General features: G+C 52.5%; 6 protein-coding genes across 6 annotated transcripts; 5 read left to right on the forward strand and 1 right to left on the reverse strand.

Moving 5' to 3' along the window:
* Window positions 1-2918: 2918 nt before the first annotated feature.
* CGGC5_v010517 (uncharacterized protein) lies at window positions 2919-3428 on the forward strand (the record flags this gene model as incomplete). Its single annotated transcript, XM_032027514.1, has 3 exons — window positions 2919-2972; window positions 3071-3134; window positions 3190-3428. 3 exons carry the CDS (start codon window positions 2919-2921, stop codon window positions 3426-3428), a joined length of 357 nt encoding a protein of 118 aa, XP_031876109.1.
* A 575-nt stretch (window positions 3429-4003) lies between these two features.
* On the forward strand, window positions 4004-4333 carry CGGC5_v010518 (uncharacterized protein; the record flags this gene model as incomplete). Its single annotated transcript, XM_032027515.1, has 1 exon — window positions 4004-4333. One exon carries the CDS (start codon window positions 4004-4006, stop codon window positions 4331-4333), a length of 330 nt encoding a protein of 109 aa, XP_031876096.1.
* A 621-nt stretch (window positions 4334-4954) lies between these two features.
* On the reverse strand, window positions 4955-6666 carry liz1-2 (Pantothenate transporter liz1; the record flags this gene model as incomplete). The annotated part of the gene is made up of 6 exons (XM_066152370.1): window positions 4955-5464; window positions 5519-5640; window positions 5692-5779; window positions 5838-5936; window positions 5989-6222; window positions 6298-6666. 6 exons carry the CDS (start codon window positions 6664-6666, stop codon window positions 4955-4957), a joined length of 1422 nt encoding a protein of 473 aa, XP_066008114.1.
* A 2608-nt stretch (window positions 6667-9274) lies between these two features.
* On the forward strand, window positions 9275-10378 carry terH-0 (NAD-dependent epimerase/dehydratase terH; the record flags this gene model as incomplete). The annotated part of the gene is made up of 2 exons (XM_032027517.1): window positions 9275-10004; window positions 10062-10378. 2 exons carry the CDS (start codon window positions 9275-9277, stop codon window positions 10376-10378), a joined length of 1047 nt encoding a protein of 348 aa, XP_031876097.1.
* A 7892-nt stretch (window positions 10379-18270) lies between these two features.
* MGR2 lies at window positions 18271-18817 on the forward strand (the record flags this gene model as incomplete). The annotated part of the gene is made up of 5 exons (XM_032027520.1): window positions 18271-18328; window positions 18378-18404; window positions 18459-18488; window positions 18550-18640; window positions 18688-18817. 5 exons carry the CDS (start codon window positions 18271-18273, stop codon window positions 18815-18817), a joined length of 336 nt encoding a protein of 111 aa, XP_031876095.1.
* Window positions 18818-19742: 925 nt separating this feature from the next.
* citC-1 (Dehydrogenase citC) lies at window positions 19743-20519 on the forward strand (the record flags this gene model as incomplete). The annotated part of the gene is made up of 3 exons (XM_032027522.1): window positions 19743-19765; window positions 19821-20007; window positions 20055-20519. The coding sequence occupies 3 exons, from the start codon at window positions 19743-19745 to the stop codon at window positions 20517-20519; spliced, it is 675 nt and encodes a 224-aa protein (XP_031876119.1).
* Between the last annotated feature and the right edge of the window lie 1962 nt (window positions 20520-22481).

Below are 22481 nucleotides of genomic sequence, written 5' to 3' on the forward strand. Positions count from 1 at the left end.
CAGAGACGGCACAGCTGGGACAACTGGCGAGTAAGCTCGTCTGGTTTGCCTGAGCGACCACAACACGCCTGCATGTGTCACTGCAGGCATGCAGAGCTCGCTGTCGTTCCAGTCCGCAATTAGCAGATGCCGAACCCCAAGGTCTCCGAGCCAGGGTCTTCTCCAAATTCCTTGAGATGGTGGTCTTACACAGCGCCATGTTCGTTTGGGGGTGTGTGGAAGCTGCACGGCAGGCAAACGGGCGCTGCACTCGTCTGGCACGTGGCTCGGTTCGACCGCGAAAGGATGGCTGCTCATCAACCCACCTGGATCTGCCCAACGGCTTTGCGCCCGCAGCACACAAGACGGAAGGATGAGGTGTGAGAGATGTGTGGCGCTTTTGGTATGGAGGGCAGCGGACGGGCTTCGGCGGCGGTGATTCGGTCCGGTGAGAAGGCTGCCCTCTCGTTGGCTCGTCTTGTGGCTCGGCTGGGCTTATCCTGTTGTCGTTGATTGGTCCTTAGGACAAGTTGAGAGATGAGGCATGTGGATGCTAGAAGGATTCAATGATTCAGATCCTGGGGAAGTTGCAACATCCTTCGAGCCCGCGTGACGGGTTGCGGGTGTAGGTGGGTGTTAATTTCGAGACACACTCTTGAGACTACCTAGTACCTGCTTCTGAGGACCCTTGAGGTTACGTTCTGTCTAGTTAAGAGGTTGCTGATGTCGTTGAAATGATTGGGGGCCAAGAAGTGGGATGCAGTTTAAAGTCGTTTATTGCTGGAGGCTCATCTGAAACAGAGTAGCTGAAGACTTTTGCTGCCCCGGCGGATACTTCTTACTAACCGGGAAGGGGAGTACACATATTATGTCAAACATATTCTTTATTTTAAAAGTTTTATCTTCCCTGTCGTACTTATCCCTACGACTATCGTCGTCATCGTCGTCGACCCCATTGTCGTTCATGCCCACTACCCGCCCGAATAGTGAAGTTCAATCCAAATAGTAACCATGCGAGGACAATTGTCCGTGCCTGTCCGCCCTTGCCATGCGGCCAAGACCTGACTCGAGCACAGGGCTTAGTACGGGACACACTCGCAGTAGTTACCCGGCAGACTTTTGGTAACAACGTTAGCTTGGACTGTAGCATTAGGTATCCAATCTCTCAAGGTAGAATCAACTCACTGGCACAGGTTGTCTGCGAAACCGCCGCAGTTCTGGGGGCAGTCCGCCGTGCTTTGGCAGGTTACAGCGTAGGCTCCTTGCGAGAAGACGGCCAGGGCGGTCATGGCGATGGAGATGACGTTGACGCGCATGTTGGGCAGAAACGTTTTGAAGATGAGATGGTGAAATGGAGTGTTGTGTTGTTGTGCGAGTGTTGGTTAGTTGGCTAGATTTGAGTTGAGTGAGTAGGAGTTGAGACGAACTTGTCAAGACCTTTATACCAACAGACATACACCAAGTAATCAGTCCGCTCTACGTTGTGATCGACCCGGTGTAGTGGGCCATCTTGTCTATTAAGGTTTTAGAGGGAGGATTCGCCGCTTACTCGCACGTTGGAATCTGATACGAGCGTCGTCTCGTTGTCGTGGTTAAAATATGAGAAACAGACTGGATAACCTTAGTGTCTATTCTGATTACTCTACTTGAGCGTTTAGGCCAGTTGGTTGTCTGGGCTCATCCTGTCTCTATCCCGCGGGAGACTCTCCCGCGGCGGCGTCAGGTGGTTCGGGAAGTGTGTTGCCTATTGGAGAAAGCGAAACCGAAGCAGGGAACCCGAGTTGTGGGGTGTGCACTGTGCGACGGGCGTAAAATACTACCGGAGGACCCGGGCGCAGAGTCTTGGCAATCTCATACTTGACTCGGAGTAGGTATACGTTGCTGTGAGGTCGGAGTCGATGTGTTCTTTTGAATAGAGGCTTGATTTAACCACGACTGGGTAGAGTGGCTTTGGTGTAAGAGGTTCGTCTGATGGGGCACGCCACACATCTTTCGTCTGATGCGGATATGCGGAGATGAGTCTATTTCCCCGGCCTCGACGTCGATCAACGGCTCTTACAAGGTAAGGTAGTAGAACCTAGCTGTAGCGCATCACACTGTATTGCGTTGTATAGCATCGAGAACGTATGCGCTGCTGTGTTATCGAGAGTCCCATGCAACCGTGCTGACGACCGTGTCTTATTGAAATCTCTCCAGCTGGTCAGTTGTTGGCCGAAACCCTGCGGGGATTTCTGGGCGCCAGTTTTCCCAAGGCTTTGTGCAATACTTGGAAACCTGCTTTGGAAGCATCTCATCAAATGCATCATACTACGGTGTATGTCGTTTCAACGATATTTTTGAGATGAAGATGTAATCACGGGAGAGCGTGACGTTCTGTAGACTGTGAAAGTATTTTGACTCGCGCGGCGTTTGACCAGTGAGCCGCGGTCAATTGACGTGGCTCAGGCGTGCTACGAGCGTTTTCAGACTGCGAAAAAGGAGGCAAGCGTCTTGAGGGTTCAGACTTCTATTCATGAATAGAATTCAGGCTGTATAGTAGGAGGAAATACGTCTAATCGAGGGTCCGTGACATTGAGGTATGAATCCGGGTATTGGTATTGTGGAATAACTTCTCTTTTCTGAATCTTGAGACAGACGAGAAAAACGCGATACTGGAGTTGATGAATTCGTGGCATTGACTGGAGGGCATCCAAGAAGTGAAGTGAAAAAAGCAGGAATGACCGTCAACTGAAGCTGGCATGCTAGTATGGAGCGAAAAATACTCAAAGATCGAGAAAGTCGGGTTTGAAAGGGACGAGAACTACCTATGAGAAGGTTGAAATAAGAACCAAAAGGAAGAGTTGTTGTCTGCTAAGCGAGCTGCCTCTTGGACACACCATATGCCGATGAAGTCAATCATAGAAGACAGTTAACTTAGGAACCCTGCCTAAGGCAGATTGATGGGATTTGACGTTAGCGAAGGGACGCACTTTCCTGGGTTAACAACTTTTAAGGTAACGTAGCTGAAATCAAAATCTGGGGCAAGCTCCTTCCTTCCTCAACTCTCTCACCTTCACATCCTGCAACAAGACGACTACCAAGATGTCGCCAGCTAGCAGCAACACGGACGCGAGTCGCGACCGCGACTCCCGCGAACGAGCTTGACAACCTCAGCGGTCAGTCATCATTACTGATACTGATAATTCGTGTTCTCACTGATCCATTACATAGCTATTCTCGAGTTCCGCGTCAAGCACGCCTGGCGAGTCAACAACCAGGGCAAGCACGAGGAGGCGGAGGAAATGGCTGCTAGACTTCTGGTGGAGCCCGCTCTGAGCTCAGTCCACCAAGGCTGGATGCATCTGCTGCTGGCGGGATCGACCCACGACTACGTCCACCATGCTAATGAGGCGGTTCGTCTGTTCATCGAAGTCCTCGACGAGAACAAGCCCACGGCGACACCTCATTAGCTGGACTCCATGTCCAAAACGCTTTAGAAAAGGGCTGCTGACCGAAAGGTTGCTAAGGCAGTGCGAGTATCACATTTTTCTTTGGTTTTTGCAGCACTATTTCCGTTTGTTCTGGCCTTATTGCTGCCAATCGTCTTTGCTATCCAACCCCGTCCCCATCACCCTTGCCATCTTATTACTCATCATAGCGCTTTCGACTTCTTCTCCATGGTTCTCCTTTATTGTCTTTGTTCTTTGCCGTCTTCAATGTACCTCCAGTTTGTTGTCTTCATTCTTGGCTGATGTCCTCTGTCGGCCACGTCATCTGTCAGCCCGGTCTTCTGTCGGCTCTATTCTCCATCGTCCCTGCTTTCTTTCATCCTCGTCTCTGTCGTCCCCAGTCTCTGTCACTCATGATCTCTGTCACTCATGATCTCTTTCGTCGTCGGTCTCTGTCGTCGTTGGTTTCGTTCGTCGTTGGTTTCGTTCGTCGTTGGCTTCTTTCGTCGTTGTTAGCCTTAGCCCTCGTCATCTCAATTATCTATGAAGCAAATGCTCAGTCATACTGATAATGATCTAGTGCTGCAGGCAAAGCGATGACTGATCTCCACGACGATAAGATGAAGGAGCTCCAGAAGTTCGAGGACGATCAATCTGCTGAGGCTCAAGCCTTTGCCCAGGGTAGCGACCTCCCCGGTGGGGTTAGCGGTAGTGGTGTTGGCGGAGGCGGCGGAAACAAGGTCTCCCAGGAAACCACCTTTCCTGCGTCCAGTCAAAGTGCCCATGAGACTATCGCTCGCACCTCGCAGGGTTCCACTCTAGGTCGTTGGCAACCCAATGTGGCTATCGAGATTGAGGAGTATGATATGGGTGACGGCACGGCCCCACTTCCTCCCATCTACAGCTCCGATGAAGACATGACCTGAGTTGGTTCCTGTAACTTGACTACAGCGGAGATCAATGGATTCCAGCCCCGTAACCCTATTTTGCGTCGCTTCTTCTCTTGTGTTCAGTACATGTATCTCATCAGTCTGAAGTGATAGGGATGGACGGCGAGGGAGATGTGCACAAGCCGGAGCGTCCCCAATAGACTTAACCTCAGGGTTCCGCTTAAGATCATTATCTACCAATTAAAACTATTGATAACCATGCTATGCCTCACGGCACTCAGTTTTTCTATCCTACTTATTTCTCGAACGGAGAGATAACGTAGATTCTTGTATTAATCTCCGTCATACGCCACTTCACCTTATACATTCGGTTGCATACACGTTTATGATATCGCTTTGGTTCGGTTTCGATCAGACGCTTTTGAGTTTGACGACGATATCATGGAAGGCTTACGGTGCCTAGCCTCTTCCTTCATTCACATCTCTGATGAAAAGATGACCTAGCTTATGAAGGGTTCAAGATCCATAAGAGACAACATGTAGGTGAGTGCGTATGAGGGCTATATGCCTGTAGCAGAATGTTTCAGAACAGGCTGCGTTATTATCCTCAGAATCTGAGCTGTCTAAAAGTCTTAGTCGCGTGATGTCCGCGCACGTCTATTCCAAACGCCTATCTCCAGTTGCCTCCGTTCCCTCTTCATCCCTCTCACTCTTCGTCTTCTTTTTCTCCCTCTTGAACAGGTACGCCACGGTGGCCGTGATGGCCGCCTGGGCTCCAAACGCAATGGTGCTGAAAATGAAGCCCTTCCTGAACTTGGGCGCGTCAACCTGAGGGTACGTCAACAGCGGCACCCACGCGTTGAAGGCATAACCCAGTGAGTTCATAATGCCGATAACGATGGCTCTTTCCTCCGCATCGGCACCGCAAATTTCGTTTGCCCAACTCATGCTCAGCGGTCCATATGGCACGGAAGCGCGCTGAAGCAAGAAGGCGAACCATTTCAGGCCATCTGGGATGTTCCAGATTGCCAACAGCAGAGCAGCGAAACCTCCGAGGAAGGTAGATATTGACATGATACTGGCGCGGTGACGAATGGCGTCGGAGATAATTGCGAAGGAGACAGTCAGGACGAGCTGAATCGCTGAGGCTGCTGTGGGGATGATGTTCTGAGTTGCGATGTTAGCTTGACGGAAGTCCACGATGTGTCAAGCTGGACTCACAATCTTCTCGACAGACTCTCCCTTGGACTTGAGCCAAAGTGAGAACGGGTTGACACTGCTGGAAGGCCCAATGTTGATGAAGATGATGTAAAGAATCGTAAGGTAGTACACGTGCCATCGCCCTGACCAATTAGTTCTCCGGTAGCATTCGCTGGGGCATGATTCTAGCTTACCGAAAATGCGCTTGAAAGCTGAGAGTCCAAGCTTAGTACGAGGCGCACGCCCGACGGCATTCATACGGTTTCGTGCCATCTCTCGGTCCTAAGATCGTGTCAGCTACCACTACCTAGTTGTGATAGATCGGTTTTGATAGGCTTACTTTCTCATTTAGGTAGAACGCCCTTGTGTTTTCTGGAAGATCTGGAATGAGGAAGTATCCAGCGATGCAAATTGGCAGGCTGATGATTCCATCCATGATCTAAACTCGTATTAGTGCATTCCATCAACATAGTCTCACAGGGAGCACTCACAAAAAGCCACTTCCAGCCCGTGAGACCGTGGACACCATTCAGTCCCTTGTACACGCCAGCTTGCAGATAACCCGAGAACATGCTAGCAGCCGCGGAGGAAGCGTGGAAAATACACGCTCGCTTACCCAGCTCAGACGGCTTATACCACGATCCGAGAATCGTATGCGCAGCTGGGTAAAAGATCGACTCCGCCAACCCCACAAAGAACCGAATCACAATGACATGGTTCGAAGTCTTGGCTGCCGCCAGACAGAACGTCAAAACGGTCCACAGAAGCTCGCAGGACGGCACCCAGATCGACGGGCGCACCTTCGTCAACACAATCTGTGAAGGGATCTGCCCTACGACGTAACCCACAGTCCACGCCGTGTCGACCAGGTTCAGCTCATTTCCGTTCATGGACAGGTCCTCCTTCATGCCGGACACGAAAGCGTTGCTGATGTTGGTCTGATCCAGGTTCTTGATGAAGTATCCGAAACTGAGCATCGTGATGAGGAAGACATCCAACTTCTGAATGAACACGCGTTCCTCGTGGGAGCGGCCCGGCTCGTAGTCCCAGATGTAGGACCACCATGGCGCCTTCTCCTTGCCGTGCGGTGACGTTGCCGAAGTTCGGTCGGAAAAGGACTCGTCGACCGCCAGCCCCTTGGGGGACTCGCCCTCGTGCTCGGACGGCATCTCGAGCAGGGGCGTCACTTCTGAGGGACCCAGGGCGTTAACTTGAGAGAACCGTGGGGAGTGAGTTGTTGAGAGAACGCAAGAACCACCTCAGAACGACCGAGAGTGGTTTCCAAAACTTTTATTTCACGCTGATCATCTTTTTCAGGGTCCCGTACCGAAATTTAAGTACCCGACCTCGGATTCCGATATCCTAGCCATCGCGCAAGAGCTCAGGAGACCTGGGTACGACCTCAAAGATAGCAGTCTTCGACCGCAGACTGGCTGTCAGACGTCGGGAGTGGGTTTGGGACGGGTCCGAGGATGAATGATGTGCTGCGGCGGATTGGTGATTCGCCCACCCTTGGCGTGGGGTGTGTCGCCATCGCGGGGTTCGCTGTCGTGATTCGACCAGCGCGACTCGGTAGCCCCTTTTACACCGTTGTCTGGGACATCTGTCAGCGACAGCCCCATGGGATTCAGCCTTTAAGACACCGGTGTGGATCGGTCTTTGGTTTGCTAGGGAGAAGGATTGGTAATACGGTTTATTTTCCGTGTTGGGCTTGTAGCCGGCGAGATCCGGGTCGGGATATATCCGTGTGTTTCGGGGACTTGGCTGGGTTGCGCGGCTGCTAATCACGTCATTCGGGGCCGGAAGACGCCATCGCCATCCCCGTCCCCGGTCCGTCTAGGCATACCGAGAGACGGTCTGAGGACCTCCATGGTAATGTGAGAACCGGGGCCCCGCGATTTGAATCGGATCACGGAGTGGAGCCACGGAGCCACCATTGCTCCGCTTTCTCCGACCCAGCGGCAGCGCCGGTACCGGTTGAGCCGCCGTCTTGGCACGGGTGACGACCCTGTGTGTGTGTTAAAGGGGCAGGCAGGACGACGATAGCAACAGTTCCACCGCGTATAAATGCAAGAGCAGATAAGAACCACTCAAAGTATTGTTCTCGTCATATTGTACGACTTTCACTTGAACTATTTGCTATCAATGTGTCGCCCAGGATTTAGCTACGTCAATACCAAGCCTTGCTTTTGAGCTTAAAGTAGCGGAAATGATGCCGCTGACCGCATGATCTCAGAGTTTACTATGTCATTCCGGATGATGTCGTAGAGAAACACGTTGTGGCCCTTCTCCTTCAATGCGCCATTGTGCTTCACCATCTGAATCGCACCCTGCAGATGCCGTTGCACCCACGGAATATTACCGAGAAGGATCTGCCATTTTTCAACACCCCATAAATGAACACAACCTAATACGCAGTCGAGGTAACTTACCTCATCTTGTGCTAGGAAAACAGCTACCGTAATGATGGAATCACTAATTGGAGATTGCGTCTCTAGGGTGGATATGGCTTGCATGAGTATTTGCGCGCAATCGACTTTGTACTGCAGAGCCAGTTGAGCATAATGCGCCCCCTGTTGTGGCAGACAGTATGACAGGTGCCGACACGTCACAAGAAAGAGGCCATTTAGGCCGCTGATGCTGGTGACTGCAAGCTGTACGAACTGCTTGCTTATGTCTCGTGCACTGGCTCCCGGAAATCTGCTCTGATTGTGTTCAAGTGTCGAACAGGGTACAACGTTGTGGGCATCTATATTGTTTAATCCGGTCAAAATATGCTCTTCTAGTTCGTATCTTATGTGCAGGAATGACCTTGGGAAGTGTAATATCTTTACAATTAGGCGAGCCACGAATGTAACTTACAATAATCCAGGAGGAAATCTTCTGTCGGACTGAGGCGCCTCGCAAAAGTGGCGAAGGGGTCTCTCCGGCAACATCCCAGGGGGGCTATGGGGCCCGAGATGACAGATACTTGAACTTCATCTGCGGCTCTTGCAGGAGGCTGTTTCCCATTAAAGTCATTGCGAATTGCTTTGGTGGCCTGGTATTGGATAATCCTCTGGCGCCGCGTCTTGGCGTGCGCCGCCCGAGCCGCATGCGAGTGAACTCGGCGTTGCGCCTCGGCCGACTTGGCTCCAAGGGTGGACTTCTCATGTGAATGGATGAATTGAATATCATGTCTTATTGTTGCCATGATGGTTATGATTCCAGAAGTCTGTTCAACAGCTTGGATGGGCCCCCATATTCTGGACTTTAGGCCTGTCACGATGTGTCGAAAACGATGTCCGGATAGTTTGTCAGCAAAACCAGGTCATCTCTCCCTTCCTTTTCTCATTTGTCATCACAAAACCTGGCCAATGGCTCGCCTTTTCATCTCTCGCAATCGTCAGCGACTGCTGATGCCAAGGCTTGCGACTTCCGAAAAAGGAAATTGGGACTCGAACCACCGGAGCCGGCCCGAGATGCAACTCCGGGTATCGGGGTTCTTCACCCGGCATCAAGAAGAATTTAAACCTATGTCCAACCCGTCAACGCCGCGCTGCCATATAATTGGCTGGTTACAGAAGATATTGCCAAGGCGATCTCCTTCCCGATGTAGAGCAGCCTACGTGACCTCGCTCTATGAGAGATGCCTCACGAGACTGATCCCTGACTTCAAAATCAATATAAATGCACACGTTCACGAGGGCTTCCAAGTCCAGATCACGACTTTGTGAGGACCAAACATACATTCTAAGTTCACATCCAAGCTGTCCATCTTCATCATCATTCATTGCCATGTCTCTCCCCGAAACCGTAATCCCCCAAGGCTCCTGGGTTCTCATCACCGGCGTCACAGGCCACATAGCAGCACACACGGCCAAACAATTTCTCCAACGTGGCTTCAAAGTCCGCGGCTCCGTTAGAGATCTTGAGGCCGCCCAATGGCTCACTCAGGACGTCTTCAAGTCATTCGCAGACCGCGGTGATCTCGAGCTTGTTCACGTACCAGACCTCGGCGCAAAGAACGCCTTCGACGAAGCAACCAAGGGTGTCTCAGCTATCAATCACATAGCCTCAATCCTCTCATTCTCGAACAATCCCAGAGAAGTCATTCCACCCGTCGTCGAGAGCGTCACCTCGATCCTCGATGCCGCGGCTCGCGAACCATCCGTCAAGTCATTCGTCTACACTAGCTCGATCGCCGCCGCAGTGGACATCACTCCGGGCGCAAACGCTCAGCACGCGGGACCGGACGCCTGGAACGAGAAGGCAATCGAGATTGCCTGGGCTCCGCCGCCACACCCTGAGAACCATTGGCACATGGTCTACCAGGCCAGTAAAGTTGAAGCGGAGAAGGCTGTGTGGGACTTCGTCAAGAAGAACAGTCCTCATTACAACGTCAACGTTGTAAGCCCGGCGACGGTGTTGGGTGAGGCGCTTCACGAGAAGCATTTGCTTTCTCCATACCCCTGGCTCAAGAATCTGTATTACGGAAACGAGGAGATTGGAGGCTTGTTTCAGGCCAGTGAGTAATCTCCCAACGCCTAAAGTCCTTTCAGACTGCTGATTACGATGTATGCAGTCATCCATGTCGACGTCCAAGATGTTGCGATCCTCCACCTCGCCGCCGCGCTGGACCCTGACTGCAGCGGCGAACGGCTGCAAGCGTGGGGTGAACACTGCAACATGAATGACATACTTGCGATTCTGCGGAGGGTCTATCCGAACAGGAACATCATGGACGACTTCAATAATCAAACAAAGCTGAAGGTCACGGCTGACTCTGAACGGCCTTTGGCGTTGCTCAAGAAATGGGGAGGTCAGGATGGTTGGACATCACTTGAGAAGAGTGCGATCAATGAGATGGAGGGCGTTCTGAAGTGGTTCCCCGAGGTTTGAGGATGATGTAATGTGCCATATTTGGAGGATAAATAGCAAGATACAGGTCAAATTAGAAAGACCCACAGCCGAATCCAATGCACGCTCTCCGTCTTCCGCTCAACGCTAGAAGCTTCACTTTCGCATGCGACTGTAGATCGCTGCACGCAATCCTTTCAGTACAACGTGGGCAGCTGTTGGAATCTTTCGACACTAATAACTCGTGTATCTTATTCGATCTCCGTAATCCGTGGTTTACTAGAAGAACTTATCAAGAAACCATAGACGATGACATGAGAAAACATGCTATTTCGCCCGCGTTTCCTCACTCGCCGGCGTCTGGCAATAGGTCACAGGTGAGCCCAAAGTATAGTTACTCAGCTTGCTTCCATTCGTATATCTTAACGCACTCAACACAAAATATCTGCTTTGTTCTGATCAGAACTTGATTGCTGTTTGTATACTTGTTCAGAATATGGACCTCAGAATGTTGTTGAAGGCCCATCTCGGCGGTTTCTTCTAAAGGCAACATCCAGATCGAGAATATTAAGTCGAGAAATTTCGCAACAAAGGCAAATAACAGACAATGTGATGGATGACAATCTTGAGCAGCTAGGTCCTTTGATAACAGGCTATCAAAACCAAGACAACTTTGTGCGTTGTTGAGCACTTCCAGTTGAGAGTGATTCTTGGCTTTCTGCATCGTTTCTGGCGCTTTAATGACATGTCGGAATAGGCGCGCGACGCCGTGTTAGCTGTACCTGTCGTCTAAAGTTCTCGTGCGTTCAACAATTATCCAGGGAATTCTCGATGGTGCTACCCGTGGCGCCGAAGACATTGGGATGCTTGAAACTGTGATTGAAGACATCGTCATTGGCCTCTTGTTGATTTACCAAGGCAGTCTTACTTTCTTTGATGTCTTCAATTACAAGCCCCCGGCCCTTGATAGAAGGATATGTCCGTCCTCAGTAAAAGACATAGTGGTCGGGCAGACACCAACTCCGCCTAGGAAAGAGGGGAATGGGCTTGACATATAAATAAGAAGTGTGCATTCGAGTGGCTTGGAGACACACCCAGAATTACTCGCTTCTCTTATTCCCTTTCTAGTTACCGCTGCAACATGATCAATCAAGATTGTGGTCCGAAGGCTTCAGAACCCAACGCTAAACAATCTTTCGGTAACTCTCAGAAGTAATAACGCCAACCCTCACTAGTCTTGAGTTATTCATCGAGAATATCCCAAAACCGCTGTCCAGATTGTGAGAGACTCTACCTATCGATAAGGTAGGTTACAGCACTCGATCTGGTAGGACATGTAAGTATCCTGTGCTGAGACGCATGAACAAAACTGGTACAAGCTCGAGCCATTCCTGTCTGCTGGTGAGCCTTGACTCCAGCATCCTAGATTACCATTCATAGCAAAGTCGATGATGTGGCAAAGCTTGTCGTTGTCGAGCAGCATGATTGACGCACAACACTCCCGAGGCTTTGTCTACATCGTATAAAAGGGAAGGTCCTTCGTAAAATAACTTTCAACGACAAGATAGATCGAATGGCTCCTCTCCTATGAGTTGAATCAAGTCGAAATCTCGAGTCCTGAGCCCTCAACTCTGCCCTCATGACAAGCGCGAACCCCGACACCTCCAACCCTGCCGCCACCTCTGCAGCATGCCCCCTCACCCTCCTCCGCGTATTCTTCCCTGAATAGAAGAGAGACGCGTGATGTCTCGTAGTTCATAGCTGGAAGCAACAGTATCGGGCTTGGACTTGATCATAACCGCCTCAACCATGGCTCCGTGACAGCAATGGATCGGCGACTTTTCCAGCAACAATCCCCCGAAAGCTAGATTCTATTGTCTGTGGAGCAGATTGCACTGCTGACATCTATCCGGCTTCATATACTTGTGAAGCAATCTATTGTTGCGTATGACCATTGCACGAAGCACACTGGCTGCTGCGAAGGCTGGAATTAGACCGCTTACTGGCAGTGATGCAGAACGTGTGATGGGACGCAGAGGCACATGCTGCGTCCTAGCCCAATTATTATTTGTCATTCAAGCCGGTTCCGTCTGCATGATAAATATGAGAGAGTCACTCGCCCTATTCAACTCAGAAACCCAATGAAAAGTCGGCGAACACTTTGGCGATTGTATTTCAAACTAAGGCAGAAAGAGTCCGTAATTCGCCGCGAGACTTTATCATCAAAGTAGTTATCATGCCATGCGTGACTGACACTTACACTTCCTCATCGTCTGTCTATACCCGTCCCTGGTATCGCATGTTACGCCCTGTATACGCAAGAACTACATTCCTAAAAGCTCGTTGCCGGGACTAGGAACTGACAAGCGAGATTTCCTCGAGGTGTGTACCGACTCTGAACCGGATCCCGCGCTGCCACAATGAGCGAAGGCCATTGTCGACTGGGGTGTCGATAAGGAACCTACCACATGCCCAATATATCGTGTGTCCTCGGCTCTCATATCTGAGCCCCATACTGCTTCAGGCTTACCAAACAGGCGCATGATGCACGCATAGCGACCATCCCGAGCCCGCGGCAAGATTTCACGACCAAGTTCCCAAAAGCTGAAACCCATGATCACCTCTCTTGCCGCGAGGATAACGTATTTAAAGCAGCAAAGTGAGTTTTTCCCATCAGGCAATTAGGAAGAATCCTTCGCCTTCAGACAATGGATGAGATCTCGACTTCCTCCAGACAAGCACACATCTCTGCATACCACTCGCAAGACACTACTCCCACCATCCGCCTCCCCCGTCACCACACGAAAGCCAAACCGTAGCATCGTCATCATCCATCATCGTCTCCGCCAAACTGGCGTATATTCCGTCCCTATTTTGTAGTAAACCTCATGTGCCGCTCCTCGATACCAAAGGAATCTACATATTCCAACTCAATACCAGATACGCGTCCGTTGCCTGATGCGTGTGTAAACCGCGAAGTATGGGACGAAGTCATTGTCGGCCTCTGTTGCCACAATGAATGAGGAACCGAGGAATTCATAGGCGTCCATCCCGAGGTCCAGTCACATTCACCAGCAGGTAGGCACGATGTACCTCGCGAGGAAGTAAACCCCGGTGTCGAACAAACACAGAGCGTCCATCGATCGTCCCCAGCCTGGACCGAACACCAACATCCACATCGTCTCACACACCAGTCATATATCACTTTGGATCACGAAGCACTCATTTGAAGTATTAAAGGTCCTTGTATTCCCGTCCCTCCCACTATGCAAACATTACTCATCATCACGCCTGCCCCAAACCTCCACAGTATTCTACACCACACCAACAGCCTCAAAGCCACGGTGCTCTTCTTCTATCTTCACCAGTTCATCTCATGAAAACAGCGCACCGTATGCCTGATTCCCATCTCTGCAGCAAAAAAAGAGGTAATTTGTTCATCATCGAATTTTAATTCTTTTTTTGCCCAGTAGTCGGAGAAAAAAGTGTGTCGTCATCCCATCATCCCTGATTTGCCCATTCCGTTTCCCAAAAAGGGTTGCACAGTTTAAAGAAAACACCTTGCTGCAGCACGCGCGCAAAGGGGACTCAAAAACAAGAAAGGGGCAGAGCATGAAATAAAAAACGCCTGTTCCCCGCCCCTCCGTATTTGTGGTTTCCGCCCAGCCTGTCCCTAATTTCCCGTGGTTGAAGAAAAATAGAGACAAAGGAAAGGAAGGAAACCAGTCAGGTTTCGCAGTTCATACAAGTAAAAAAGGTGGTAGTAGATACAAAGGGAATAAAACAACACGAGGGTCGGTGGGAACGAATGACCGCTGTCAATGCAAGAAAACGCCGTAGGTATGTAGAACGCCTGAGCAAAACGACGAATGTGGTCTAGAGAAGCGAAGAGAGAAGCGAAGAGGAAAGGATGCCCAGCAGCCATCGTCAGTGACGGGGGGTCGGCTCGGGTTGCCAGCCGTTGATATACGCCATGAGGCCCATGCCTAAGATCACCACGCCTAACATCGAGGCGTAGGGAACCCCGGCCATCAACGCCTGGTCCTTGGCCAGCTTCCCTGGCGGTATTGAGAGCGGCGTGATGGTATTGGCACGCGACAACGTTGGCTTGTCGCTGAGGTCCTCTGTCTGTGTGGCTGAAAGAGTCGACTCCTGGGATCCGTCGGTCTGGACGATCGAGGTGGTTTTGCTGCCGGCTTCCGCGGTGCCGTTGGTTCGTCCGCGGGATCGGGAGCGTGCCTTTTCCTCTGCTGCAGCCTGCCGGGCCTCCTCGTCTCTTCGGATTTGGGCGACCATTTCGGCAAGGGTCTTGCGGTCGGCGTCGCGTTCCGTCTCGGCCTTTTCGCACCGCTGCCTCCAGGCGTCCATCTGCTGCTTCAGGTCGCTCATCTCTGACATCATAGTATCGATCTTGATCTGGAATCGAGCGGCGATGTCCTCCGCGCTTTCGGGCGCCGGCTCCTTAGCGACGGAGTCGACGTCCGTCATCTCAACGTCAGGGGATTCTGAGACTTCACGGGGAGGCTCAAATGCTTCCTGCAGGAGCGTTTCGGTGTCGGACTCCTTGGGCGCACCGTTTGCCTCCTTGGCCAAGGCACTGTCCTCGAGGATCTTAGCCATGTCTTCAGCCAGTTCTCTTGCCTCCCGTTCCTTGCGGAGCATATCCTCCAAGTCGCGGATGCGAGCCGTCTGCGAATCCAAATCCTTCTTCGCATTGTTCAGCGCCTCCGTCAACTGGATAATCTGGTGCAAGTTGTCGCGTCCGACTGGCGACGTGGTGCTATTCGCGGCCGAGTGCGTCTTTGGCCGTTCGGTGGTGCCTCGCTTCAATGAAGGTACGTCAGGTTTCTCGGGAAGAGGCTGTTGAGGGGGAGGCGCGGGAGGGTCGGAAAATCGCGTCTTGCCGTCGGAGCGGAATGGCATGCCATTGCCGTTGGGCAGTTGCTTCGCAGGCTCTGGGACCTCAGGTTTCTCGAGGTCCTTCACATCCTCTTTGCTCAGCAGGGCGCTGATGAACTGGCCGGTTCGGTTGAGGTCTTGGGTTTGTAGTCGTGCGCTGCGCATCTCGTTCTGCTTCTAGTTAGCGTCTTGCGCTAGATTATGTCAGGCAAGTACTCACGTGTAACCTCTTGACGATATGCTCAGTGGTGATGGGGGTCAACAAGAATCCGCGCGCGGCTCCTCCATTCGCAGGCATGCCGTTCATTTGTTGGGCAGGCACCATACGCCCATTACTGGCCATCGACGCGTTGCTACCTGCTCTGCCGCGATAGGGCATTGGTTGGGGCGCCGGCATCATCATGCCACCGTTAGCAGGGTCTAAATCTCCAAAGCTCATGTCCATAACATTGCTGGAAGGGCTCATGAAGCCCGCATGTTCGACCTTGGCGGCTACTTTGTGGTGGACGACGGTCTTCTGATCCTCGCTGACAATATCAATGCCGAGTTCGAGATGGTCGCCGGTCTGCAGTTCGTGCGGTTCGGATTCACGGTTCTCTTGTGAAAGGCGCGTACCATTGACGAATGTGCCGTTAGAAGACTTGACATCTCGGATGTAGATCTTGCCCATACGATCGGCCCAAATTTCGGCGTGCTGCCTGGATAAGACTTTGCTGTCAAAGTACCCATTCGTAGCAGTGGGAATCGTCTTCTGGTTAGTCTGCCGGCCGATGCGAAGACTCTCGGGATAGAATGGAACCGAAATGGTCTTGCGCTCAAACGTGCCATTCAAAGACAGCAAGTAGAGCACGGGCTGGCCGTTCGGCATGGGATCGCCCAAGGGCCTCGCGCCGAGACCCTGCTGCGACATCATTTGCGGCTGGCCGGGTGCCGACTGCAAAGAGGTGGCCCCGTTGACGCCGTTCATGGGACCTCGCATAACGGGCCTGCCAAAGTCGCCCTGACCTTCAGGTTTGCCGGCAGGCCAAGGGGCCTTGGGCTGGGGCCGCTTCCTGGAGGCGGTGCTCCAGGAGCTCATATCGGAGTTTGTAGACGCGGGAGTGCCATTTGGTTGAGAGTTGTTGGTAGCAACGGTGGTGGTTGAGGAGTTTGAGGAGGTCGAGGAGACGGAGGAGGATGAGTTGCTTCGCTGGAGCGTTTTTCGGGGCATGAACATGCCTCTGACGTCTTCTGGATTCATCGAATTCAGACTTTGCCCGCCATTAACGTTCCATGCCGGCCGATTGAGTTGCTGAAAGCTGGGAGGGCTCGCGACGGCAGTCATGAGGGGTGGGTGTGCGGTCGTGGTGGTTGACGTGGTAGGACAAAGGACGTCGGACTAAGGGGCAGGCGATGGCGATGGAAGGGTATCGATGGCAGTGGTGGCAGTGGCAGTGGTAGGTGGTGGTCTAGGGACGCCGGGGTCGGATTCCGTCACCATTCGCACAGCAGCCCTCTGGGTATCTTAAAAGGTCGGTGGTCGCTTGCAAGAAAATGGGGGAGGTATGAGATGTCGTCTGGATGAAGCCACGGTCGGAGGTGGGAAGGGATGAGGCTGCGCTGGCAGGAAAAATAAGTCAGCGATGATGTCGCGGCAAGGATAGGGGTGGACAGCCAATTGGCGCGAGACAGCCGGTCGGGTACGGAGCCTCGGGGGACTGCGGCCGTTTCCTGTAGGCAAGAAAAGCGCAAGGGGTGTCTGCTCGACGTACCTGCAATTGAAAGGGAGCGGGCTTGAGGGCTGTTTGGGCAGCTCGATCGACGATAAGAAGACGTGCTCGGTAGGGGAGGTGAAGTTGAATCTAGGATTTGGGAAAGAACAGAGTCTCGCCCCCGTCTCGCTAAGCGCTTAGCGGGTGGTGTGCAGTTGCCGTTGCCGTTGCCAGTGCACGCACGCAGACTTTGGTTCGCAGTCGCACCTTACTCAGCGCTGCTGCTGCACGGGGGACTGGGAGTGGGAGGGGACACTGAGGGGACGGGAGGAGGAGGGAGGACCAAACAGCAGTCGGAAACACGCGCCGGAGCCGACCTGGCCCATGAGAGTAAGAGAGGTGGAACGCCGGGCTGGGTGGACTGGGGGGGGGGGGCTCTGGGCGCTGGGCTGAAGCTGCGACCGCGACTGGAACTTTTCTGTTTTAATTCCCCTTCTGGATTCAGCACCGCACAGGCCCCGACGGCTGTCACCGTTCATGCACTCGCTCGTGGATCTGCAGCGAAGACGTCGAGAAGGAAGGAAAACACGCAGAAAGAGGAGAGAGAGGAGCGAGCGAGGGAGTACAAGAGGGATGCTGACTGACTGCTGGTCTGACGACTGGCTCGTGGACCGGGCAGATGGCCTTGTCTAGTGTAGGCTGCTTGCTTGCTTTGCTTTACAATGCACCTTAGCCGTCAGAGGATTCCGTCCACGTCTGGTCCACCTGCCCACCCGTCTCTCGTTGCGCTTGCTGCTGCTGCTGCTGATTTGGCGCTGGACACCTCAGCACCCACCACCAGAGAACCTTGGTCCACGTGACACTCCCGTCGTCGTCACAGTGAGGGCTGATGTCATTTGTAGTCAAACGGAGCGGTGCAGCACTGTGTCTCGCACTGCCTGCCCGTCACACCACCGGACCCGGTCGGCCACCTGGAGATTTTCTGGTTCCAGGTGGCCTGTGCCTGCTCGAGTGCGGGTGACCGTGCCATCGTTGTCGATAAGGCGTTGCAATAATAACCGGCCAATGAGACGTGGACAGACCTCGCCCCACCATCTGTCTTTTTTTGCCGAGGAACTGCCGTACCCCGGATTGGATTCGTCCAAAGCTCAAGTGGCGCCGGGAGGCTGCAGGAAAATGCTCTAGCAAATTGGGAGAGCTCGACTCCACCAAATATTCAGGCCATCCGCAGCACCACCAACATCACCCACGATTCGAGGTTGAGCACCAGCACAGCTTGACCCCTTGCCGGCAATCTCTTCCTTTTCTCTTGAGAATACCTTCGACCTCGTCTCCTTCTTCACAATGCCTCCCGTTCCCCAGCAACACGCCGGCGCCATGGGCCCCTCCATCGCCGACAAGCGTACGATTTCCCCCTCCAGCCTGGTGGAGCTTGCGCTGACCTTTCGCAGTCAAGATGGGTGCCCTCATGGGTGGCAGTATGTCAACAATGTTTCTAAGATAATCCCGGACGAGAACTAATCCAGCAATAGCTGTCGGAGCTGTCATGGGCTTCGTCTTTGGTGCGCCGCAGCCTTCCCCTCCTCTGTCGCATTTTCTCGACTGACCACCCAAACCCCACAGGCTCAGTCAACATCATGCGCTACGGCGCCGGCCCCAACGGCATTATGAGGACACTGGGACAGTACATGGCTGGTTCCGGAGCAACTTTCGGGTATGCGCAGCCTTCGCCTACTATGCGACAAAGCTAATACAGCCCAGCTTCTTCATGTCCATCGGTAGTGTTATCCGATCCGACTCCGCCATCGCCGAAGCCACCTACCGCAACATGCAGCGAAGACCGGTCCTCGTTTACGGCCCCGGATCCGATCTTGCGAAGCGCCAGCAATAAGCCGATTGCCACCGAAGGCAGACCACTGTATACCAAGATGTAGGAGAAGGCCCGAGGATGTGATGCTTCCACACCGGCATCAAGAAATATTTGTATAATAGGTGTATCAGGCATATCACGACTACATGAGAAAAGTTACATCTCTTCACAAGTGTGTTCAGCTGCATGGTAGTGGCTTATGAGGTTCATCGTGCCCACGCAAGCAGGGGAGGCCGCCGTGGCTGAAGGATGTTCGACGAGCTTTGGTTTAGGGAGCCAACGAGGCCGCCAACGCTATTGACGGTTTCAACGCCATGCGCGCAAGACACTGGCGTGCCTCTTGGGACTGAAGACGGAGTATGCGACTGCTTTGTCGGTCCCAAGTTGGTTGCCATGAGCTTCGAAACAGCCGTCATTCAACGTTCAAGTGAACACACTTGATAGGCGGCGCATCAGACGCACCACTCACCCAGTCTGAGCAGAGCTGCCGAGACCTTGCCGAGGTCTTCAACAATCCAAATAAGAGCCTTCTCCAGTATCTTTGCGATCGTTCATATCGCCCTCGTCCCTGCCATCCTATCCTGTAATCATTATGCGCCCGAATAGCAAAACTCCATACTAATATTGGGCCCCAGTGGTGCAGTGAAGCTGGCTCGACTGTATCGCCATCGATGCATGTCTGGCTCAGCCGTGGGCCAAGGTGTCCCTCACCGATCAATGCCTCATCTGTCTTGGTAGCTCTAGGATGTAGAGCCCGCCATTTTCATGCGGTACTTGGCTATAAGTAGCCTCGTGGCCCTGTCGTCTACACGGAAAAGCAGGACTTCCACGTTCCTGGCATACTGTTCGGTATCTTTGACCAGTCTTTTGCTCACAGACTCCCTGGACAATGATTTGGCGGTGGCATTCTTTGCTGGCAGTTCCAGCCACATTTACCGCTACAGCAATGGCTGATGTATTCGAGTACATGTGAGGGTCATGTTGAAATCGAACTGCCGCGGATAAATTACTGATCGATTGCTAGTACCGTTGGCGGCGGTACCGCTGGTCTCACCATCGCTGCCTGTCTGACAGAAAACCTTACTACCATAGTTCTGGCTCTAGAAGCCGGAGCCGATCACATGTCCGACCTAAATGTTCTTGCACCAGGCCTCTTCCCAGCCATGTATGGTAACCCAGAGTACGATTGGGACCACAAGACTGCTCCGCAGGTACTTCACTTATCGTCCTTGAAACCCCACACGAACAACGACAACAGCCCGCCGCGAACAGCAAAGTCGTCGCCCACGTCCGCGGCAAACAGCTAGGGGGCTCCAGCGCCATGAACTTGATGTTCTGGACGCACCCCTCCAGGCAAGACATCGACGGCTGGGGCGAGCTCAGTAACGCTGGCTGGTCTTGGGACGAGCTGGCCCCGTGCTTGCGAAATTCGGAGGCCCTCGTCGCCCCGTCCGAGCAGCAGACGGCTGATATGCTTCTCGGCTACGTCGACCCAGACTCCCACGGCACCGCTAGGCCCATCGCCAACGAGTTCCCACAGCTTCAGAGCCCTCTGCTGCGGACCTGGCCCAGGACGCTTGAGAATCTTGGCTTGGCTGTCAGAAGTGACCCCCAAGATGTCAAGGCTTTGGGCGGATACGTCAACCTGCTCAATATCGACGGCGCAACGCGTAGCTACGCTGCCAATGCGTACCTCGGCGCCGCTCGATGCCCCAACACTTGATCTTGATACCCCTCCCTTGGGTTAAAGACCGGCAAGACAGTCTTGGATGAGCAATACCGCCTTCTCATTCGCGACCTAAAGTCAGAAGCCATAACGTAAATGATAAGCGAGCCGAACAGACAAGCGAGCCGAACACCCAACCGCAACCACAGCATCTTCTTACTTCTACCACACGTCAATCCCACAATAACAATGGCATCAACACAAAAAGAAGCTCAAGTGGTCCTAGCAGTCCAAGCTATCAAAAACACACCAAGTCTCAGTATCCGAGAGGCTGCCCGGATCTACTCAGTCCCAGTTACAACGTTATACGATCGATTGAAGGGAAGATCATCACGACGCGACACCACGCCTAACTCGCGGAAATTGACTACGCTCGAAGAAGAAAAGCTTGTTGAGTACATTCTCGACCTGGATTGCCGATCGTTTCCTCCTCGGATTGGTGGTGTTGAAGATATGGCTAATCGACTGCTTGCCGACCGCGACGCGCCCCCAGTTGGGAAGCGCTGGGCTTCGAACTTCATTAAGCGACAACCACAGCTCCGGACGCGCTTTTTTCGCATTTCGCAAGTACGACTATAAGAGGGCCCAATGCGAAGATCCAGATGGAATAAACGCGTGGTTTCGCCTTGTGGCGAACATAATCGCGAAATATGGCATTGTGGACTCTGATATCTATGACTTTGATGAGACTGGGTTTATGATGGGCCAGATTACATCCGGAATGGTCGTCACAAGTGCCGAAAGGCGTTCAAACACGAAACTGATGCAGCCTGGTAATCGTGAATGGGTTACAGTCATTCAGGCCATCAGTTCGTCAGGCTACAGCGTTCCGCCATATATCATCGTTGCAGGCCAATATCACCTCTCCATCTGGTATACTGAAACCGATCTACCACGCGACTGGGTTATTGCAACGTCTGAAAACGGATGGATAACAAATGAAAGAGGCCTAGATTGGCTCCAGCACTTTGATCGGCATACAAAGCCGCGTGCAACTGGCAATTATCGCCTCCTCATCGTCGATGGGCACGAAAGTCACCACGCTGCCGACTTTGAATATATTGCAAGGAAAACAATATCGTCACACTCTGTATGCCGGCCCATTCCTCTCACCTACTTCAGCCCTTAGACGTTGGATGTTTTGGGCCACTGAAGAAGGCTTATGGTCGACAAATTGAGGATAAGATGCGCCGGGGTAATACGCATATTACAAAGGAAGACTTCTTCCCTGCGTTTCGCGAGGCCTTCGCACAGGCTCTTACAGAGAAAAACATACAGGGAGGTTTTCGAGGGGCTGGCCTTGTCCCTCTGAGTGCCGAAAGTGTGATTTCGAAGCTTGATGTCAAGTTACACACTCCAACACCTCCAGGGTCGCTCCCAACAACACCCCCCGCGTGGACTTCTCAGACGCCAAACAACCCAACAGAAGCATCTTCTCAGTCTGAACTCATCAAAAGGAGGATCTCCCGCCATCAGAATAGCTCACCAACTTCAATTATTGAAGCTGTTGAGCATTTATCAAAGGGAGTGCGAGGATTTATGCACCAGATTGCCTTATTAAGGTCGGAGGTCCAGATCCTACGAGAGCAGAATAACCGGCTTAGCCGACGCCGGAGGGCCAAGAAAACCCGTCTCAAACAAGGCGGAAGTCTTACTATAGCTGAGGCAGAGGACCTTCAATCACAGAGAGAGGCGACAGCCCAGATTGAGGAGGAAACGCGCCGGAGTAGTGGTCGCCGACGGAGGACTGAGACGGGCCAACGGCGGTGTGGCGTCTGTGGGAACACCGGTCATAATGCGCGAACATGTCAATTTGTTGAAGAAACGTCTAATGAAGAGGTTTCTGAGTAGTTTTAATTGATTTATAGTTTTTGTGGTTATTTGATGATTATATTTATAATGTGGTTGCGGTTGGGTGTTCGGCTCGCTTATCATTTACGTTAGTGCAAGAACTCACTA

Source organism: Colletotrichum fructicola (assembly GCF_000319635.2).
Source record: "Colletotrichum fructicola Nara gc5 chromosome Unknown KSG_Nara_v1_contig06, whole genome shotgun sequence".
Lineage (NCBI taxonomy): Eukaryota > Fungi > Ascomycota > Sordariomycetes > Glomerellales > Glomerellaceae > Colletotrichum > Colletotrichum fructicola.